The sequence below is a fragment of the Labeo rohita genome, chromosome 8 (genome assembly GCF_022985175.1).
Source record: "Labeo rohita strain BAU-BD-2019 chromosome 8, IGBB_LRoh.1.0, whole genome shotgun sequence".
NCBI classification, from domain to species: domain Eukaryota; kingdom Metazoa; phylum Chordata; class Actinopteri; order Cypriniformes; family Cyprinidae; genus Labeo; species Labeo rohita.
In genome coordinates, this window is record NC_066876.1 from 9,393,754 (window position 1) to 9,416,850 (window position 23,097).

General features: G+C 33.4%; 1 protein-coding gene across 1 annotated transcript in view; it reads left to right on the forward strand.

The window, feature by feature from the left end:
* slc12a5b (solute carrier family 12 member 5b) overlaps positions 1-22,003 on the forward strand; it is a 75,008-nt gene extending 53,005 nt beyond the window's left edge. The window contains exons 14-26 of the mRNA XM_051118158.1: positions 2,138-2,236; positions 2,735-2,854; positions 4,546-4,650; positions 4,785-4,953; positions 5,039-5,234; positions 7,828-7,997; positions 8,270-8,401; positions 8,490-8,597; positions 9,969-10,091; positions 10,480-10,667; positions 13,325-13,339; positions 13,542-13,675; positions 13,791-22,003. Of these exons, the coding sequence (XP_050974115.1) occupies positions 2,138-2,236; positions 2,735-2,854; positions 4,546-4,650; positions 4,785-4,953; positions 5,039-5,234; positions 7,828-7,997; positions 8,270-8,401; positions 8,490-8,597; positions 9,969-10,091; positions 10,480-10,667; positions 13,325-13,339; positions 13,542-13,675; positions 13,791-13,882 (1,651 nt within the window). The 3' untranslated portion in view covers positions 13,883-22,003. The remainder of the gene's footprint in view (positions 1-2,137; positions 2,237-2,734; positions 2,855-4,545; positions 4,651-4,784; positions 4,954-5,038; positions 5,235-7,827; positions 7,998-8,269; positions 8,402-8,489; positions 8,598-9,968; positions 10,092-10,479; positions 10,668-13,324; positions 13,340-13,541; positions 13,676-13,790) is intronic.
* Positions 22,004-23,097: the final 1,094 nt, after the last annotated feature.

The following is a 23,097-nucleotide window of genomic DNA, read 5'->3' on the forward strand; positions in this document are numbered from 1 at the left end:
ATTATCTAAAATATGTTATTTAAATAGTCATTTTTTTATTATATTATCATTTTAAAAATATTTTAAAATGGAAAAAATAAATACATTTTTATATATATTTTTAAATATTTAAAAAGATTGGAATATTTTCTTGAATTATATTATTTTAATGTAAACAATTATTTTTAAATGGAGAACAAAAATTAAATTGTAAATTAACTTAATTGTACTGTCTAAGTACCAACTAAATAAGTGCAAACTAATAATTTGTTTAGTAGCTCTAATAAAAGTTGGCTGGTGTGTTTTAGGTTTGATATAAAATATACAAATATGAATAAGTTAATAAATTAGTGGTGTCAATCAATTAAAAAAATAACTAATTAATCACACGTTTTTTTTTTTTCTGAAATTAATCACGATTAATCCCACCTAATATTACAATTTAATTATACTTTTATATTGCAATAATTTCACATTCAATCTTCAAATTAATGTAGAAACAACATAAAGGAAGTATATTTTTGATATGACATCATTTTTTTTTTTATGACTGAAGGCAAGTATCACTGATACCAACTGATATCTCTATGATTTTTTTCCTAATATTTAACCATTAACCATAGCCATTTAACATTACAGTATAATTGAGAGCTTTCAATGTAACATTTGTTAGACTTTTAATTTAAGTGAACTTAAAACAATCACATAAACTTCACATAAACCCATTTTAATAACTATCATATACCTACCTGTGCCCTTCAGGAAGAAAATATAGCTAAATTTAATAAAGTTATCAAACACTAAAATCTAAATTAAATAAAAGATAAAGCTTAAAACTACAGAAGTTATTGATTTCCTCTTTTTTAATTTTGTTCTTTGATTAGTGATGGGAAGAGAAGGGATCATTTTAACGACTCTGACCTTTGAGTCTCGTTCAGCAAAATGAATTTTGAACTTCCAAAATATAGTTTAAATGCGGCTTCAAGCGATCCCAAATGCGGTTGTAAACAATCCCAGATGAGGAAGAAGGGTCTTATCTAGCGAAACGATTGGTTATTTTCATTAAAAAATACAATTTAAAACTTTTTAATCTCAAATGCTCATCTTGCCTTTTTCTGGCTCAAAACAGTTAGGGTATGTCGAAAAACTCCAATCGTATTTTCTCCTTCAACTTCAGAAATCATTTCAAAATCATCCTACATCACTGCAGAAGTACCGACCCAGTCTTTGCAACGTGAACATGCAAATAAGATCAAACACCCTTAACAAAAAAAGGTAAAACAGCCATATAGGATGATTTCGAAGATGAGGGAGAACATGAGATGGGAGTTTTTCAACATACACTAACTGTCATGAACCTGAGCAAAAACAGTCCAAGCAGAGTAAGACAAGACGAGCATTTAACATGAAAAAGTATATAAATTGTATTGTTTTTATTCAAATAACTGATCGTTGCACTAGATAAGACCCTTCTTCCTCGGCTGGGATCATTTACAACTGCATTTGGGATCGTTTGAAGCTGCATTTAAACTGCATTTTGGAAGTTCAAAATCGGGGCACCATATCAGTCCATTATATGGAGAAAAATGCTGAAATGTTTTCCTCAAAAAACATAATTTCTTTACGACTGAAGAAAGAAAGACATGAACATCTTGGATGACAAGGGGGTGAGTAAATTATTTGTAAATTGTTGTACTGGAAGTGGACTTCTCCTTTAACCAATGCAGTGTGAGCCAGAAAAACAATTGATTAATTCATCTCTCCAGTCTTCGGGTTCGGGCCGTTCGTTCAACACGTGACAGCTCCATAAGCTTAACCAATGCAGTCTGAGCAGGAAAGAGAACTGATTAGTTAATCTCTTGTGTCTTCGGGTTCGAGTCATTCAAAATGAACAAATCGTTCAAGAATGACCCATCACTAGTCAAAAGTCTCCCATTTGATGTGCTCGTTATTACGTTCTGTGTCTAAATAAATGCAATTCTTTAGTGGTTGTGGATGGGATGGCCAAACCTAGCCCCGCCCTGCATTAAATATTTTTAACGCTTTAACAAAAAAAAAAAAAAGTCTTAACACACTCATTTTGACACCACTAAAATAAATACATATATGCGTACATAAATACATAAATAGTTATTTTATGCTCTGTTTTCCCCTACAGGTTCTTCCTCATGTGCTACATGTTTGTAAACCTGGCCTGTGCGCTACAGACGCTCCTCAGGACCCCGAACTGGAGACCCCGCTTTAAATTTTACCACTGGTACAAACACATGCAAACACCTGCTCCATTAGGGTTGCATCACCAGCAGAAAGTGTGTTTTTTCACAAAATTACTGGTTTGAGGAGATGAAAGTTGATAGTTTTTCATAACCTTTTTCATAACTGAAAGGGACAGTTCACCCAAAAATAAAAAATCTGTCATTAATTGTCGTTTTAACACAAATAACACACCAATGAAGATATTTTTGATGACATCCAAGAGTTTATCTCTTAATCTGTGTTCTGAAGATGAACAAAGGTCTTACGGGTTTGAAATGACCTGAGGGTGAGTAATTATTGAGTAATGGGTGAACTATCCCTTTAAAGCGAAGGCAAAGAGACATCACACCACATAATTCCATAAAGTCCTTCTTCCACCGCTAAGATTATAGTCACCTGTGATGGTTATCGTAAATACTATAAACACATCTGACAGTAGAATCACAGCAGTTGTTTAACTGGACAAATAAGCATGAGCTGGACTGTGATCTCCTTCCAGGGCTTTGTCACTCCTGGGCATGAGCTTGTGTCTTACTCTGATGTTCCTCTGCTCTTGGTACTACGCCATTGTTGCCATGGGAATTGCCGGCTGCATCTATAAGTACATCGAATTCTGCGGGTAAGCAAACCTAAATGAGCCTCAGGAGGGGGCGACTAAACAAAAAAGGAAAAACCTAATGAGTTTCACACTAACTAGATCAATCTCACTCTTGGCAAAAAAAAGGCATTATTGTTTGTACAGCTTTTAGGTTTTTTGCCAGAGGACTTATTTAAATGTCTGATGAATGCAGCTGAGTAATTCATAGTACTGTAGTTTTAGATGATTGTTAGTCGAAGATACTGATGAAAGATCAGGACCCTCTTCCTGAAATATAAAGAAAGAAATTTGTTTTCATGTACAAAGACCCATTAGTGTAGTTTGAACAAAAAATAAGCATGGTATTATAAAGACAACATATTTCTAGGATTCAGTTATTTGATTTTATATTCTCTATTATAGTGTATTAAAAACCAAAGTAAATTATTAAAATGTCAAAAGTTTGTTGTCATTAAGATTTTGTTTTAATGCTTTTATGTTCATCAAGGCTGTATTTAATTAATTAAAAACACAATAAAAACAGTAATATTTTAGTAAGTACTATGTAAAATAGCTGTTTCTATTCTAATATAAAATAAAATATAATTTTAATGTATTCCTGTGATGCAAAGCTGATCTTCAGTGTCACATGATTTTATAGAAATCAGTGTTGTTGGTGGTCAAGGAACATTTATTATTATTATCACAGTGGTGCTGCTTAATATTTTTGTGAAAACCATTTTTTCAGAATTCTTTAATGAATATAAATATTTTGTACCATTATGAATAACTTTGTCACTTAAGAGCAATTTAATGCATCCTTACTGTAAAAATAATTCAATAAAATAAAATAATTAAATAATTAAAAAAAAGCTTTTGAATGTGCAGGCTTTGATTGGGTTGACAGCATCTTTCAATATGCTAATATGTTAAATGTATAAACCTTTATTTATTTAATTATTTATTGTTAAAAAAAAAACTGATGTCAGTAGAACGAAATAAGGGCCCTATGAAATCCATTTTAATTTTTCCCAAATTCCATTTTATTTTGTTACAAATTCCATTTTTTCCATAATAATTTTTTCTTCTATTTTTTAGACTCTGTTTTAATAGTTAAATTAAATTGTATTCATCAAAAAAACTTTTTTTTTAATTGAATCATACAACTTTTTTTTCTCAAATTATTATTATTATTTTTTTAACCAAATTCTGTTTACCATTTATTTTTTACCAGTATTTTTCCAGAAATACTGTATTGTGTATTAACATGTTTCTGCTTAATCAATTATGGTAAATCATTTTTCAGGTAAATATTCCTTTAAAAATAATGTTTAATAATAATTAAATTATTAGTAGTAGTACTATCATTGCACTGAGTAATATTTCTGTCAAGGTTCTTCAAGTTAAACCAAACTTATGTTTTGACAGGTTGCTGTGAAGACCTTAAAGTTTCTGTTTGTATATGATATGACCATAGTTTTACTCAAAAGAAATGGTAAAATGCTCAAAAGTGATATTGTAGAGATGTGCTAACCATATATTGAAGTCAGGTTGATTTTTGACCGGCCCCACATTTACAAAGACAAAAAGCAGCATTTAAAAAGAGCACAGTAGACAAATTACTTTTGTGTTAACATTTGTAATATCTAAAAGTTATAATTTAAGAGCTTAGTTTGAAGCCCCTGATCCAAGCAAAACTAAATGACCAAATGTTGTGTTACCCTTCTTTGTAGGGCAGAGAAAGAGTGGGGTGATGGGATTCGTGGTATTTCTCTGAGTGCCGCCCGCTATGCTCTGATGAGGCTGGAGGAAGGTCCTCCTCACACCAAAAACTGGAGGTTAGTGAATTATCAGTAATATGCCTCTTCACACAACAAGCAAGCAGCCCTACATGCAGTTTATGGCTGTCACCTCATTCCTCCAAAATACTGAGAATGTATTTAGCATTATTAAAATGTTCTCAATCTTCCAGGCCCCAGCTTATGGTGCTTATGGGTTTGGATGGGGAGCAGAACGTAGAGCAGCCTCGACTGCTGTCCTTGACCAGTCAGCTGAAAGCAGGCAAAGGCTTGACCATCGTGGGAGCCTGTGTGGAGGGCACCTACTTAAACAACCAACCACAGGCGCAGAAAGCAGACCAAGTACGCACACGCACACACACACACACATAGGATCAAAGCTGAGCTCCTGAAGAAATGAGACTCTAATAAGCTCCATCTCTCTCAGTCCCTAAGGAAGCTGATGGAGGTTGAGAAGGTGAAAGGATTCAGTCAGGTTGTAATCTCTTCTAACCTGCGGGACGCCACCTCACACCTGATCCAGGCTGGAGGTCTAGGTGGCCTCCGTCACAATTCTGTTCTGGTCAGCTTTCCCAAGAACTGGAAACAGGCTGAGGAGCACCACCGTTGCAGGAACTTCATTGGTAAGACAAAAGGCTGGACATGGAGTGGCATTGGTGGTTAGTTTGGAAAATGTGGCAAAGATAAAAGATAGTCGATGAACTTTTTACCCATGTTTTCATGATTTTTGTGTCAGCGTAGCTTTACTGCTTGATAATCCTATGTTATCATGTAGTAAAGCTATGCTCACACAAAAGATTGTGAACTGCTGGTTATGAGCAATGATAAAGACAGCATAGATATCTAACATAGATAATCATTAACTACATATTTGTGTATGACTACGGGTGCAGACTTATTCAAAATAACATGTTGCTGATGTAAATAAATGTATTTCAGTTGATATATCAGTGGTGTCTTATAAAAGCATTTTTAGGGGTTCAACCGCATAGCACTGAAAACCCTATTGTAATTGTTAGAATGGTCACAGATCAGCGATCTCAGTGTAAAACTGATCGTGCAGACCAAACCGTAAGTCGTAGAGACTTGAAACTTGGAGGGATGGTAGTACTCACACTGCCTACAATGTGACCAAGGCTTGCCCCAATCGGCCTAATGGGGGCGCTACAGCAATCAAATGTACAAAATTGCTTATAACTCCTAAACCGTCAGTCGTAGGCTCAAGTGTCTTATGTTGTTGGAATCAGATTTGATTGTGACCCTGTCAGAATGTTTGCAAACTAATTCTAGGTTTTTCGCCCAATCGGAATTTGAAGAGTGAGTATCAGTAATTATATAAAACAAAAAAAAGTTTAACTTTCGACTCACTGTTGCAAAGGGGCCGGGACACTTTTAGAAAAAAATATATAACTCCTGAACGGAATGAGATATCTCCGCCAAACTCTGCCACTTAGTGGTGCTATAAGAGGTGTAAAAGACCATAAAAATGGCTTTAATTGCGCAACCATTTGTCCTATCAACATGAAAATTATTGTGCACACTCTTGGTCTGAAGTGCCATAAGCGTCTACAGGGACATTTGTGTGCCTCAAAAAACATGGCTGCCATTGGCTGACGAAGTTTGAGCACCTGTTAGACAAAGTTAATGGTGGCCGATCGGAACGAAACTCGGTGAGCCTGTTCGACTCACTGCCTGAAAGGTATGATAGTCGGGCCCACTGGGGGCCAATATCGCATTTTTCTTCGTAAACGATATTTCGTTGCATGGTTTTTCACACATACTCACGATGTTCATAGCATGTGATAGAACTCCTAATTTCGGATAACTTTGCCTTTAGAATCAATGCTGTCCATCAAATCTTTTGTTAAATGATTGAGAAAATGTCAAAAACCTACTTTTGTAAACCATTTGTAAACCAAGATTGCAGTACAATTCTCTGGACTCTCTATGTCAATTATTATCAAAAAATGTTGAAATTTACCCTTTGGAAGACTTTAACAGGGTCGTATATATATATATATATATATATATATATATATATATAATGCTAATTCATGTCCCATTCACATTTTCTTGGTTAAATAAACATTATTTAATATTTTATATTTTTGTATTGACAATGTAATCTATATTCTGTTTATTAAAGCCAAGTATGAATCTCATCAAGTTAGTGTTTTTAAGCCTTTTACCTTTATTCCAAAATAATAACTCAAGGCAGTAACTGTTTAAAAAGTATATTTTATTAGTGAACTTATGTTCAGATATTCTTTTTAATAGTTAACATTTAACTATTTTTGAATTTTTTGGATCATCAGTCATCAAAAGCTCTGTAAATATTAGTGACAGACACAGAGATTTACTTCAAATTTCACCAAGCTGATTACTCGCTAAAAAATCCCACAGATCATGTTTTCAGGCCATTTTAAGTCTTATTTTGACATAACAAATTGGTTATATCTAAGTGTATGAGTTGTTTACTTACTTTTTTTTAATTAGTCTTCCCATTAACGCCAGTATATTGTTCATTCAGGCTGATTCGCAAACACAAGAGGGGGGATTTATTGCATGAACCAATCCCAGCCGAACATAACCAGTCATATCCAATCATATCGTCTCACGTTTCTCCCCACTAAACTCACGGCATGCTTTAGGGCTGGGGTCACCAAACTTGTTCCTGGAGGGCCGGTGTCCTGCAGAGTTTACCTCCAACTTTCCTCAACACACCTGCCTGGAAGTTTAAAGTATACCTAGTAAGACCTTGATTAGCTGGTTCAGGTGTGTTTGATTAGGGTTGGAGCTAAACTCTGCAAGGACACCGGCCCTCCAGGACCGGGTCTGGTGACCCCTGCTTTAGGGGGTCTGATAAAACTCAATATACTCAGGAGAGGCGAGAGAGATGCGGCCTCCCGCTGTAACTAATCTGCTGGTGTCGCTGTTGGACAGTGTATAAAAACAAGTGATTTATACACTTTTTAATGTTATATTTTGTAATATAGGTGTTGTTGTTTTTTTGCACTACAATTTTTTTTTCATTCAATATTTTGAAGAGGCACTGTCTCCTCAGGAGGAAAATGTCCCTGATATATTTTTTTAATTTAAATAAAACCAGTTAATTTATATGTTTAATCACAATTAGATTGTGTAATTATGTAGCCCTTTGTATGACCACACAAACAAGTGTGTTTGAGTTTAATAATATGTTTTTTTCCCCCACAGAGGTTGTTAGAGAGACCACTGCAGCTCACTTGGCCCTGCTGGTGCCGAAGAACATCTCTGCATACCCGTCAAATGGAGAGCGTTTTACTGAGGGCCACATTGACGTGTGGTGGATTGTCCATGATGGAGGCATGCTCATGCTCCTTCCCTTCCTTCTGCGCCAGCACAAGGTACTGCTGGTGGAGTGATCAGAATGTTGGAGCAAATGTTTTATTATTGATGGTAGATAGTGTTTCTTAGCTCTGGTCTATTATGTGCTGCATTTAACTGAGTAATTGAGGATTAGCACAGTTGCTGTCTACGTAAAGTGTTTTATTTCTCTTAATTAGTTGCGGCCTAGTGGGTGCCCTCACTAGCTATTGAAACTGAAATCACATTCATTTCACGTCTTTAAATGAGATATAAAATACTGACTTGATTATCATACTATTCTAAACTGTAGGTGTGGAGGAAGTGCAAGATGCGCATCTTCACTGTGGCTCAGATGGACGACAACAGCATTCAGATGAAGAAAGACCTGATGATGTTCCTCTATCATCTCCGATTTGATGCTGAGGTGGAGGTGGTTGAAATGGTAAGAAACCAACACTCACCGCCTTCACGCGCACACAGATATTGAGAACCATCGTTCAAACCCGCTTTTTTTTTCCATTTACTTGAAGCATGACAGTGACATCTCGGCCTACACCTATGAGAAGACCCTGATGATGGAGCAGCGGTCGCAGATCCTCAAGGAGATGCACCTGACCAAGAACGAGCGTGAGAGAGAGGTATCGATGCTCCCACAAATCTTGCCTTTTAAAAAAACAAAGACACTAGCTTATTTAAAACAAATACTTGGAAATAATATACTTTTAAAGGGATAGTTAAACCAAAAATTAAAATTGTCATCATTTACTCACCCTCAAGCTATTGTGTGTACTGCAGAACAAAAAAGAAGATATTTTGAAGAATGTTGTTAACCAAATAGTTTCTGGTAGCCATTGACTTCAAAATTCAGAGGAGAACAAAAGTGTTTGGTTACCAACATTCTTCAGAATATCTACTTTTATGTTATAACTAAAATTATTTAATGTTTGTCATGGATTTTAGTATATTTCTAATTATACATTTGTAATGAAGCTGGAAATTAGTACATTTAAAATATATTACAGATAACAGATAACAAACTACAGATAAAAGTATAATCAAGTGGCTTTGTATGTTAGTCAGCATATCAAAATAAGTGTACTTCTTTAAAGCATAAAACTTAAAATGAACACTTTTAATTTGACATTATTACACTTGACATTTGATTATTACATTATTAGATCTGACATTATATTAAATGCACTTAAAAGTCTACTTACAGTTGCCATCGAAAGTATTCAACCCCCTAGGGACTGCAGTCCTTTACAAATATCAAAATGTATCTTTATAAAAATTGCATTTATAACAGATTACTGGCATAAAAGTGATAATGTCAATATATAATGTAATATTTTGAGTTCTAGGATTTTTTAATAACACACCAATGTCATAATTATTCAACCCCTATTCACCATTGCTGTTTTTTAGTCACTTGTTTGTATGGTGGGGAACAAAATTGTCTTAAAACACAATTAAACCTTTAGAAACTCTAATAGAAAACAGAATTAGCTTGAGTTGTTATACATACATACATTTAGCCCATGCATGTGCTAAAGCTGAGTAGCTAATACGACAAAGTCAGCAGAGCTCTCACAAAAGCTATAGAGAAGCCATAAAGAAGAAATAATTTTATTACTTTAGAAAGTCTAAGGCTTTTCATTGATGTACACTACAAGTGCACATTTAATACAAGTAAGCACACTTCTTTTACACAAGGTTTATTCTAACAAACAACATTTAGTTAAAGCAATAAGCCATGAAAGATACATTGATTTTTACAAGGGTAAAGGAATGTTGTTAAAGTCACAACTTCACCCAGAAACATTGATCCTGTGACCTAGAATCCTAGAAACATGAGGTATATGTAGATGAGGAAGAAACGCTCCTTTGCCAATCAAATTAGAGAACCATAACTTACTGTTACGTGAAGAGATACATAATTAGTAGTTACATAAATAGGATAAAATCTGACGGTTTGAATCAGTCTAACAGCACTGATGTTGTCTCTTCAGATTCAGAGCATCACAGACGTGTCCCGTGGCTCTATACGGCGAAAGAACCCTTCAAACTTGCACCCCCAGAGGAGTATCGCTGAGGAGTCGGTGGGAGGCGGCGAAGAGAAACCTGAGGAGGAGGTAGCTGCAGTCTCTCAGTTTGTTCTCTGTGCTGTTATCCATCAAGTGTGTGACTTTGTGCTTGTTTCCCATTTGAGCTAATCACGCCCTTCTTCCTTCTAACCGATTGGATGGTAGCAGACCTATCAGCCATGAAGATAGCATCTCCTTATCACTTTCTATTTTCACTGTTCTCTCTCTTCTCTCAGTCATTATCTACTGGAAAATCATTCTCTTCCTGTTAACACCCTGGCAGTACATCTCTCCCCCTATTTTTTTCTTCATCCTTCTGAAAAAATGAAGGTTACTAGAAAAGCAACAATTCTCACTTTTTAATTTTTTTATCTCTCTCTACCCTTCACACTTTTTACCTTTCTCTTAGTCTGTCCGTCTCTCCCGTCCTCGACAGGTTCAGCTCATTCAGGGAAAAAATGCTACCCCCACCCCTACTAGCCCCACCTCCCCTACCGCTCCCACACCAGCGGCCATGAGCCCCGGAGAGGAGATGCAGATGACCTGGACGGACGAAACTGAGAAGGCCAATAACCCAGCAGTGGCCAACCCTGAAAGCATAAAGGATATGTTCAACATGAAACCGTAAGTTAGAAAATGATGGTCTCTAAAGCTTTAAAGGGATAGTTCACCCAAAAATGAAAATTCTGTCATTAATTATTTACCCTCATGTCGTTCTAAACCCATAAGAGCGATGTTCATCTTCGGGAACTTAAATTAAGATGTTTTTGATGAAATCCAAGAGCTTTCTGACCCTGCATAGACAGCAACACAACTGAAATGTTCCCAGGTGCCTTGTTTGCTTTCAGAGGAATGCACACGCATGCGTCGTGGTACTGTCATAAAGACACATCGAAGACTGACACGGAAGAGAAGAATCTGTTGAATGAAGTCATTGTTTTGTTAAGTATTCTCGTAGCTTCATAAAATTAAGGTTGAACCACTGATGTCACATGGACTATTTTAACAATGTCCTTACTACCTTTCTGGGCCTTGAACATGTCAGTTGCGTTGCTGTCTATGCAGGGTCAAGCTCTCAGATTTCATCAAAAATTTCTTAATTTGTGTTCCAAAGATGAACAAAGTTCTTACACGTTTGGAACATCATGAGGGTGAGTTATTAATGACAGAATTTTCATTTTTGGGTGAACTATCCCTTTGGGTGAACTATCCCAAAAATGAGATTTAAGTTATTAAGGAAATGTTCAGTTAATCATTGAATTATTCTATTAATGAAATGCTGATTAAGATATTTTGCTTATTGAACATTTGACTGTGGAACACTGTATTGACACTTCAGTTGACACTTCAGATGTATTGACACTTCAATTTACCAAAACTTCATTACAGTCCCACAAAGATGTGCAAGAGCAATTTTCAGTGTCACATTTAGGTATTCCCACTTAGCTTTGTTCATTGATCATATACATTGATTAGTTAGATGTATACAGTGAAAGACATAATGAAAGAAAATTATTATTTTTATTATAAATACTAAAAATCAGAATCAGAATCAGAATTAGCTTTATTCGCCAAGTGTGCACAAACACACAAGGAATTTGTTGTGTTTTTTTAAGGTGCTTCTGGTACATACATACATACATACATATCTGACATGAGAACAGAGAAAAACATTTAAATAAAATAAAAACTAAAAAATAATAATGTATGAATCTGGAACAGAAAATTTATGTACAGATTTGTGCATTACTTTCTATATATACAGCTATATAAATAAGAGATGTGCATGTGTATTTACATAATAATACTACAGAAAGAGACAATAATTAGAAATGGAGAAAGAAATACAGAAATGAATTGTAGAACCCAGGTAATGATTCATGTTTATCTGTTTAAGCTGGAATGTATAATAATTTAAATATTTATTAATTAAATAATATATTTAAATACACACATATATATATATATATATATATTCTTAAAATAAAAGTAAATAAAAACATACATAAAACATATGTACTTTTTTCCTTATGACAGTTAATTATATAGCTGTTTTTGTCTTGCATATTCACAGCAAACATCAGTAATGTAAGTTAAACTCTACTTTGAAACAGAAATACTTTCGTCATTATTAGGTTTATTGGAATATTTGCTTTTGTTTCAGTTGATTAACTCACTTTCGATTTAAAAAAACAGTGTGAATAATTTTTGACACCAAAAAAAATCAGTGATACATGACACAAAAGCTTAAAATATTAGTCTAACGCGTGTAGGTCTATCACTAACAATTATTTTGGTAATCTGTCGATTATTCTAATGATAGATAGAGTAATCAGATAATAATTCATTTTTGAGGTAATAAAAATAGACTTAAGTGAACAATAGACTTTAAAATGACTTAAAATACATATATAATAGCAGTGAGGCAATAATAATTAGTTCAAATAAAGTATCAAAAGCAAGTATTCATATGGTTTTATTGAACAGAAGTATTAAAATACGTAATGTATTATAAACAACAGAACGAACATACATTCCACATAATAACAAATGACCGCAGAGGGCATTTTCATGACTTTTAATCAAAGGAAAAAAATGAGAGAGACTGATATCGGCAGTCAAAAGAGAGAGCAATGTCAAAATTTAGCGTCCCTCCCATAGACGCGCATTAGAAACACCTTTGCATTAGCGTTAACTAGTCTTTTGTAACTTGTTGAAAAGGTGATATAATACAAAATGTAGTGTTATAAATATACATATATTTCAAAAAATCAAAATATGAATATGGAATATGGATTTATGATGATGATGACAGATGAAACGCATCATCACAGTCTTGTTAAAAGGGTTCATCTAATCTGTGTTTGATATTGACTCAACAACACTTAATTCAAATGTCGACTTAATCTTTAATATTTGGCCACTTCTTTATGATACAAAAGCTACAGCCACTGTAATTTCTTGAATATGTGGACATTAAAAAGTGTAAACTCAGAGTGAGGGTTTAAACTTTTATTTTGAAATTGTGATGAGCAGTTAGCATATTGAGAAAGATAATGATGTATTCTCCTGTGTTTGCTCACAACAGCATGGAGTTTGATTAATAATGACATTGATTAATAATCGTAACATATTGCTGTCCAAATTATTGGTTCATATCCCTACCTTTGAAGTTTTGATCAAAAAAGTCAATGAGATGCAGACTTGTTTGTGCTGTTACTGTATTTCTCTGTTCACTGTTGTGTTGTTCACTGTTATTTTCCTTTTTGCTTATGCCTCAGGGAATGGGAGAACCTGTGAGTACACTTTAAAGATAACACTAATGCTATTTCATTTGATACCTTCTGATTATTTTAAAAGATGGCACACTTAATTATCACATATAAATGTGCGCTTCACATCTCTCTGATAAGCGTAAATATGCTAAACATGTTTTCATTTAAAGAAACCTCACACTCACAAAAAGAATTTTTGCAATGTGGTATTTTAATACCATAGGAATCAGTCCAACGTCAGACGCATGCACCACGCGCAGAAGCTCAACGAGGTCATTGTGAAGAAGTCACAAGAAGCTAAACTGGTCCTGCTAAACATGCCTGGACCACCCAGGAACCGCACTGGAGAAGAGAACTGTATCCTTTTTTCTTCTAAAAATCCGGCTTCATACTTTTTTTTTTTTTTTTTGTGAAGTTACTTTGTGCTCTAAATGTAAATGTTAAAGTTTGCCTCTTAACTCCAGACGCACAGACATGGAGTTCCTCGAGGTCTTGACTGAAGGTCTCAATAGGGTCCTCCTTGTGCGTGGAGGTGGACGTGAGGTCATCACCATCTACTCTTGAGGGGCTCAGCTCAACCACCAAATATTCCTCACCCCTCGTCCCTCACTGCTTAGACGGAACGTCCCAGTAAACCCAACCTACACCATGAGCAATAACGCCCCAGCACATATCAGATGACTTTGCACTACATAGTCTAAAAAGACACCAGCTTAGTAGATGTCACTTCTTCCACATGATTAAGTTTTATCCCTCTATCTATCTATCTATCTCTCTATCTTCCTCTTATTGGCTCAGTTTTTGCCTCATAAGCTCAACAGCTTATGTCTCACACAGATCAGTAAATGATTGATTTGGTCTTTTCTGACTAATTTCCAAAAGTCCATGTTCTCCAGTGGCATCTGACCAAATACTCTGATCCATCTACTCTTTATTTAATAATGTATATCATAACAGCACTTTTAAGGGACAGTCACACTAGATTTTAAGCAACAACTTTGTTTTTGGTGGGTACTTCAGAACGGTCCATTTTAAATGTTAAAATGTGGCATTTGTTCTGGTTTGACCATTTCAAATCATCCAGCTTTTTTTAAAGTATTGTTTTATCACAGACTTTCAAAAGTTTGGGTTTAGTAAGATTTTAAAATGTTCTTAAACATTTATTATGCTTACCAAGGCTGCATTTATTTGATAAAAAATAAACTGTAGTATATTTCAAATAGTATATTTTAAAATGTAATTCATTCCTGTGATGCAAAGCTACATTTTCAGCATTATCACTCCAGTCTTAAAAAGTAAAAAAGATAATTGTGAGTTTTTGTTCTACAATTCTGACTTTTTTTTCGCAATTGCGAGTTGACAACTTGCAATTCAGAATCAGAATTCTGACTTTTTTTTCTCAGAATTGCATAATACAAACTCGCAATTCTGATTTTTTATCTCAGAAATACAAAATACAAGAAAATACATAATACAAACTCGACTTTTTTCAGATTTGCGTAATACAAACTTGCAATTCAATTTTTTTTTCAGAATTACGTAATACAAACTCGCAACTCTTGACTTAATGCAAACTCACAATTCAATTTTTTTAATAGAATTCTGACTTTTTCGCAATTGCGAGTTTACATTTTGTAATTCTGACTTTTTTTTCAGAATTACGTAATACAAACGCAGTACAAACGTGCAACTCTTGACTTTTTTTTTTTGAATTGTGAAATCCAAACTCGCAATTCTAATTTTTTTATTTAGAATTACATAGTACAAACTCGTAATTCTGACTTATTTTCAAAATTGGATAATACAAAGTTGCAATTCTGACTTTTCCTCGCAATTGTGAGTTTACATCTCGTAATTCTGACTTTTTTTCAGAATTACGTAATAAAAACTCGCAATTCTGTTTTTTTTTTTCAGATTTGTGTAATACAAACTAGCAATTAAATTTTTTTTTTAGAATTACATAATACAAACTCGCAATTCTGACTTTTTTCACAATTGTAAGTTTACATTTTGTAATTCTGACTTTTTTCCACAATTACGCAATACAAACTTGCAACTCTTGACTTTTTTCAGAATTGCGTAATGCAAACTCGCAATTCAAAATTTTTTATTTAGAATTACATAGTACAAACTCGCAATTCTGACTTTTTTCACAATTGTGTTTACATTTTGTAATTCTGACTTTTTTTTCCAAATTACGTAATATAAACTCACAACTCTGACTTTTTTTTTTCCAGAATTGCAAGATAAAAACTCACAATTCTGGCTTTTTTCCAGAATTGTGCAATACAAATTCGCAATTCTGACTTTTTTTACATAATACAAATTCACGATTCTGAACTTGCAATTCTTTTTTTTTGTTTTTGAGAATTGCATACTACAAACTTGCAATCATGACTTTTTTTCGGAATTGCGTAATACAAACTTCAAATTCTGACTTTTTTTTCTCAGAATTGTGAGATATAAACTTGCAGTTGCAAGTTATAAAGTCAGAATTGCAAGATATAAACTCGCATTTCTGACTTTTTTCTCACAATTCTGACATTTTACTTAGAATTGTGAGATATAAACTCACAATTGCAAATTAGTCCAGTTATGAGGGGAAAACAAGACTGATATGTTCTCAGAATTGCAAGAATTTATATCTCACAATTCTGACTTTATAACAGAAAAGTCAGAAGAAATCTGAAATTTAAACTTGTGAGAAAATTGTGAGGAAAAAAGTCAAAAATTTGAGATAATTTCCTTGCAGTTATCTTTTTTATGTTTTATTCAATGACGGAAACAGGCTTCCGTACTGGAGTCACATGATCCTTCAGAAATCATTCTAACATTTCATATTATTATTGTCAGTGTTGAAAACAGCTTAATATTTTTATCTTAATATTTTCTTCATAATTCTTTGATGAATAGAAAGTTAAAAAACAAACTGTGTTTTTAAAATTGTTTTTGTAACTATTTAAAAGTCACTTTTGATCAATTTAATAGGTCTTTGCTAAAAAAAATGTGAATTTCTCCAACCCCAAACCTTGGAATGGTAGTGTTTATAGAAGAAGATTATGAAAAATCCCTAAACTGAGAGTTTCCTCCACATTTAAACATTAATACAGTGTTTAAATCCTCTACTGGTCAAACATTTAATAGCTATTTGAACAGGCAGCTCAAACTTCACCAAAAACTGCATTCTTCTGTGTTCGTTTGCATATGAATGAAAGTATGGAAGTGAATGAAACTGAAAATCTAGTGTGACCTTCCCTTTTAGCTTTATATTTTGTTCCTATGCTGTCTCTCCATTGTCTCATTTTTTTGTCATAGGGTAAATAGAGTGGAATCTTTCTTTGTTGAAAACAAGTCTTCCAGTGTACCAAGTAAATGTCCGCGGTGTGTTTTTACACCAAGGACAAAACTGACCAGGGTTTAATGTGAGCCAGGTGTAAGCACTTCTGGATCAATGACTATCAGCTTTGCCCTTGACCATCTGCATGTCATATATACTGTACAATGTGAGAGGGCTGGACCGTGTGTGTGTGTGTGTTTGTACACAAGTAGACTTAAAGGGGTTTTATAAGTAGGCTGTGTTCCTTTCACAAATATGTTCACTTAAAATATCATCAGCAGACATGAAGTATATTGCTCAGTCACACACGTGTACATACTGTGAAGAGAGTCTAAACAGAACTGCTGTATAATTGAAAACCCATATACAGTTTAAAATATAATCCTGAATAATCTCATTTAATAGTAGAATCACATATATATTAAGGGAATGTAAATAGAAAAGAATTAGTATTTATATTTCAAATATTTATTTACAAAGAAATTATTTATTCATCCAGCAATTTTTGATTGATTGTAAACATGGAAAAAACATGGTATTTACATCTCTTGCCAAATCACTAAATATAAACCGTGCCATATGAGAAGAGAAAAAAAAAAACATGAACAAATGAAACATTTTCACATTTTCATACAAGAAACGGATAGTGCTGGGTCACGACATTAAAACATATCATGCGTCTGATATTACCAGTTACTTTATAAAGCAGATGCGGTTTTATCATCCTTTTTCACCAAATTAAATTTGTGAACAAAAGCATATTTTAACTGCGTAGTATTTTAAAATCATATCAGAAATGTTTGTCATGAATGTCTGAAATTTTCCTTTATTTTTACATTTGTAAAGACGACACTAATTTGCTACATTTAAGCAGCATCTGTGAGCGACTGATGCGGACTGTTCAATCCACGAGCACGAGCATATTATTTAGTTCATGTGTGGTAGAAATAGAAGATATTAAAAAACATTTATCTAAAGAACTATTTTATTTTTTTGTAAAATTGCAACGATGAAAAAAAGGAATATATTAGATTACAGAATAGACTAGTAAACTCTATCGTCTTGTGTAACTGTGAGACTTAAAAAAGGAAAATAACTAACTGTATGTTTTAAAATTTAAACTCAAATTGTGCTGAGGCTGCTACCGTCATTAAAATGTAAATATATTGCACTCCCCCAAAACTTAAGACTGAAAAGAAAAGAAAAAAAACACACAATATTTATAGATTTTTTGCATTTCAATTAAAAGCGTATTACAGACACCCAGTCATTTTTCACATGATGTTTTACAGGGTTTTGAGAACTACAACTCAGAGACAGGAAGTAACGTCTCAGACAGTTTGTCAAAATGCCACCATCAGTCTGTCCTAATACTCAAGCGTACCTCATTTTACCTCATACGTTGTAATGTCGAAGTTCACACTTGTAGAAAAAAGGTAGTAATGGTCGTGGCGTTTAAGTTCATACACTGTAAAAAACTGTTGAGTCAACTTAAAATAATTTGTAACCTGGCTGCCTTAAAATTTTAAGTTCAGTCAACTCAAAAAAAGTTTATTCAACTTGAAATGTTAAATTATACTAAGTGACAACTTAGATATTTGAGTTGAATCAACTTAAAAATTTAAGCAGCTGGGTTACTTACCCATCTGTTAAGTTTAGCAAACACAAATATCTAATTTAACATTTCAAGTTGAATAAACTTATTTTAGTTGACTGAACTTAAAATTTTAAGGCAGCAGGGTAACAAATTATTTTAAGCTGACTCAACAAATTGTGTTTTTTATTTTTTACAGTGTAGAAGCGATATTTAAGTAAATCGTTTGCAAAAAGAATTCGAATTCTAGCTAAGTACATTTTCTTTATCAGTACTCTAGTTATGCTCAGAACCAACCGATTTTTGTTTTTATCCAAAACAGGAATTGCAAAGTGCTACCTATCGTAATTCTTCCATGTTTCTACCTAAAATGATAATCTTATCTAAAGGAACTTTTGCATTGCTAGAATTTACAACACAAAAGACGAGTTTGGCTTGTTTGGAGTCCTATGCAATTACAGTTTCGTTTATTGAGGGTCTAAAACTACTTTCTACTGAATTGTTTATAGTGGTACTATTAAGTATTATAGATTGAAATCAGAGCTTCCGTATCTGCCAGGGTGACTTGCGGTTCGATGAGAACTTTCCACATTATTTCAAGTCATGCAAAGGGAAACATGCTGGGACAATGTCGCGATTAAGCCATATTGGCTGCGTGCTGTTGGATACAGAGGTTTCACTCTGCAGCTGATGATGATGCTGATGTCCCGTTCATCTTAAGTATAGAATATCTGAATTGAATTCACATTGATGCAAAGGGCTTTTCGATACCATTTTATCAGATTCGTCTTATCCTTCCCCGAGGCTGAAGAAGCGTCATAAACCTTATGCTGTATAGCACGTCGTTCCTTATCTTCCCTCGAAGGGGGTTGTAAACTCGAAAGACACCCCAAATTGGCCAAAGCATAACTAGAAATAAGCACTGTGAAAATTCAAAGTTACTTTCTTTCTCATGTATCTACATTCAGTCTTTATTTCATGTCCTTGCTATGGAGCGCTGCTGTAGGAAACCTGAAGTAAATATTGTTAGAATGCATATAATGAATCATGATGGTTTTTATGCAACGCTGACTTGTAAGTATCCTGCAACAATGGTACTGGTCGACTAACAGGGCTTATAAAATAACCAGCGAAACTGAATTTGAAATCGCAGGGGTTTCAGAAGGTGCTAATGATATTTGTAAGTGATTGCTGAAGCAGCGTGTATGAAAATGTTCAAGTGCAATATTGAAAACGCTGACTTGTATGGAATGAGCTATTTAGCCTATTTAGACTTGAAGTTTATTGAGGGCAAAGAGGTTGCCACAGTTGATTTATCATTTTGGGATGTACACTCTAAAAAATAAAGGTTCTGTATTGGCATTAATGATTCCATGAATTGCCTTTAAAGAAATAGTTCAGCCCAAAATTTTTATGGAACTGTCAAACCCTCAGGCCATGGGTGCCGTCAGAATGAGAGTCCAAATGGCTAATAAAAACATTACCATAGTCCACAAGTAATCCACACCACTCCAGTTCATCTTATGTCTTGTTAAGTAAAAATCTATTGAACTTTGGCATCACTTCTGGCAAAAATACCAGCCCATCCTGTTATCACAATCCACCAACATACTGGTTTAGAACTGTTTTGGACTGTTTTCCCCCATGACTCAAGATAACTTTTTTTACTGAATAAAGCAATTTTATTAGTGCTCAGCAACAATCATGATTAATTGCATCCAAAATAAATGTTTTTGTGTACATAATATACTGTAAAAAAAAAAAAAAAAAAAACACAATTTGTTGAGTCAACTTACAATAATCTGTTACCCTGCTGCCTTAAAAATGTTTAAGTTCAGTCAACTCAAATAAGTTTAGTCAGCATAAAATGTTAAGTTGTACTAAGTGACAACTTAGATATTTGAGTTGACTAAACTAAAAATTTGATTTGTTAAACTTAAAAGCTGGGTTTGTTACCCAGCTACCTTAAAATTCTGAATTGATTCAACTCAAATATCTAAGTTGTCACTTAGTAAAACATTTCAAGTTTACTAAACTTTGAGTTTAAACCGAACTTAAAATTTTAAGGCAGCCGGGTAACAAATTATTTTAAGTTGACTCAACAAATTGTTTTTTTTTTTTTTTACAGTGTGTGTGTACTGTGTATATTTATTTTATATACATAGACACATACAGTATATATTTTTACATATATTTACATGTAGATATTTGAGTTGACTAAACTAAAAATTAGGTTTGTTAAACTTAAAAGCTGGGTTTGTTACCCAGCTGGCTTAAAATTTTAAATTAAATCAACTCCAGTATCTAAGTTGTCACTGAGCTAAACTTAACATTTTAAGTTGACTAAATTAAAATTTTAAGGCAGCCAGGTAACAAATTATTTTACAGTGTGTGTGTACTGTGTATATTTATTATGTATATATAAGGCCACATGCAGTATACATTTTGAAAATATTTACATTATTTATTTCATATAATTTATAAATATATATAAATATATTTAATATATAAACATAACATTTTTTCTTAAATATGTATACATGCATGTGTGTGAATTTATATATATATACATAATAAATATACACAGTACACACACATATAATATGTACACAAAAACTTTTATTTTGGATTAATCGTGATTAATCATTGACCAGCACTACATTTGATAGAAAAAGGTCTCATATTTTAGCCAAAAACAACAGATTTAAGTTGAAAACATCTTAATGATGGATTATTATGATGTTTTATCAACTGTTTGGACTATCATTTTGACGGCACCCATTTACTGCAGAGCATTGGTGAGCAAGTCTCCAAATCTGTTCTGATGAAGAAACATCTACATCTAGGATGGCCTGAGGATGAGTAGATAGCAAAAGCAGATTTTTCAGATTATTAAAGATTTTACACCTTGTAAGGAATAAAAAGGTTCTTTTAAGAACTGTTCAAAGCGAGTTTGAGGAACCCAAAAATCCAAAACCCTTTTTCAGAACCTTTATGAAACAGAAAGAATGGGCTTTTGCAGTTACTTTAGATCAGTGGGAGAATTTAATCATCGTTCATTCAGTGCTCCTGATACCTGTTTCTGCATGTTGGTGTTTTAACCGAAAACCTCCAGTCCTCACTTCAATCACCGCTTCAAATTTTAAGCATTGCTTCTGATTTTCTAATGACAACGTACATTTTCGGATACTTCTGAGTTCTGAAACTTTCCCAGCAGTGTGTGCAAGAGCGTTTCTACACAGCCGACATTTCTACTTTCTCCATAGGAGGGCAGTTTGACACTTTTTGTATGGTAGTCAGTGTAGATCCAAAGACAGTGATTTGATTAGTGATGTGTTTTATGTTCTCTGCTTCGGTTCTCACGAGGAGTCAGAACGATGCGTGTTTGTGAGCGCGACTGTAACGGGGAAAGAGGTGGCGTGTTTCTGTTCCTTTATGTATATGACTGTGTGACATATCACTCTGTTGGAAAAGGAGAGGTTCAACCGTGGCAGTTACTTTTGTAAATATATGACACATTATAGTTATATTAGCCTAGCTGTTTAATTTGTGTGTCCATGCAAGTTTAATATTTTAAAAATAAATAGAAAATTGTGTCTCAATTGTGTTATATGAAAATATATTTAAACTAGATATCTTAAATTATTGTTTTATCTTGTCAAAAGCTTCTATGTTCTATGAATAATGGTTTCTCTGGACCATTTTATAGACTTGTCTGCACAAAATGCAATAAAGTTCAAGTCATTTATTACAACCATTTTTGTGTTTTCATTTGGAAGCTGAAAGCAATCAGTGGTCATTTCTTCCAATATACAGTATATTGTGGAGTTATTGTGGTGAGAATTTTCCTTACGGCAACAATATTTTTATTTAAACATTTAATTCAGGATTCAAATGAAGTATATTTAGACTTAGTAAAATACATGTAAATAGTGATGGGTGCTACTTACACAAAATGTACACTACCAGTCAAAAGTTTTTGAACAGTAAGATTTTTAATGTTTTTAAAGAAGTCTCTTCTGCTCACCAAGCCTGCATTTATTTGATCTAAAGTACAGCAAAAACAGTACATTTTGTAAATGTTTTTACTATTTAAAATGACTGTTTTCTATTGGAATATATTTTAAAATGTAATTTATTCCTGTGATTTCAAAGCTGAATTTTTAGCATTATTACTCCAGTCACATGATCTTTTAGAAATCATTCATTTATTATTATTATTTTGATCAATTTAAAGCATCCTTGCTAAAAAAAAAAAAAAAATTCTATAATTTCTTTAAAAAAATGGTATAGTGTATAATGTTACAAAAGCTTTTTATTTCATTTAAATATTGATAATAATAATTAAAAAATGTTTCTTGAACATCAAATCAGTATATTAGAATGATTTCTGAAGGATCATGTGACTAGAGTGATGATGCTGAAAATGTAGCTTTGATCACAGGAATAAATTACATTTTAAAATATAGAAAGCAGTTATTTTATATAGTTAAAACATTTCAAAATTGTACTTTGCTTGTTGAGCAGAAGAGAGTTCTTTAAAAAAATCATACTGTTCAAAAACTTTTGACTGGTAGTGTAAATCCAAGTATTACGCTGTTTGTGTTGAAGGTAAAATATCTAATCAATGTAGGGTTGAGATAGTGAAAATAGCCTTTGCCAACAGGCTTAGCCATTTGCACTCTGTAAACAGATACTGGCTGAATACAGAGAGTTAATATGTTTAAACAAATGTACCTGTAATGTGCTTGTTCAGTTGACTTTTTATGATATGCTGTTAAGACAAATATGAAAGTCAAGATAAAAGATCAGTAAGTCAGTACATATGCATGCTTTCCATCATTTTTA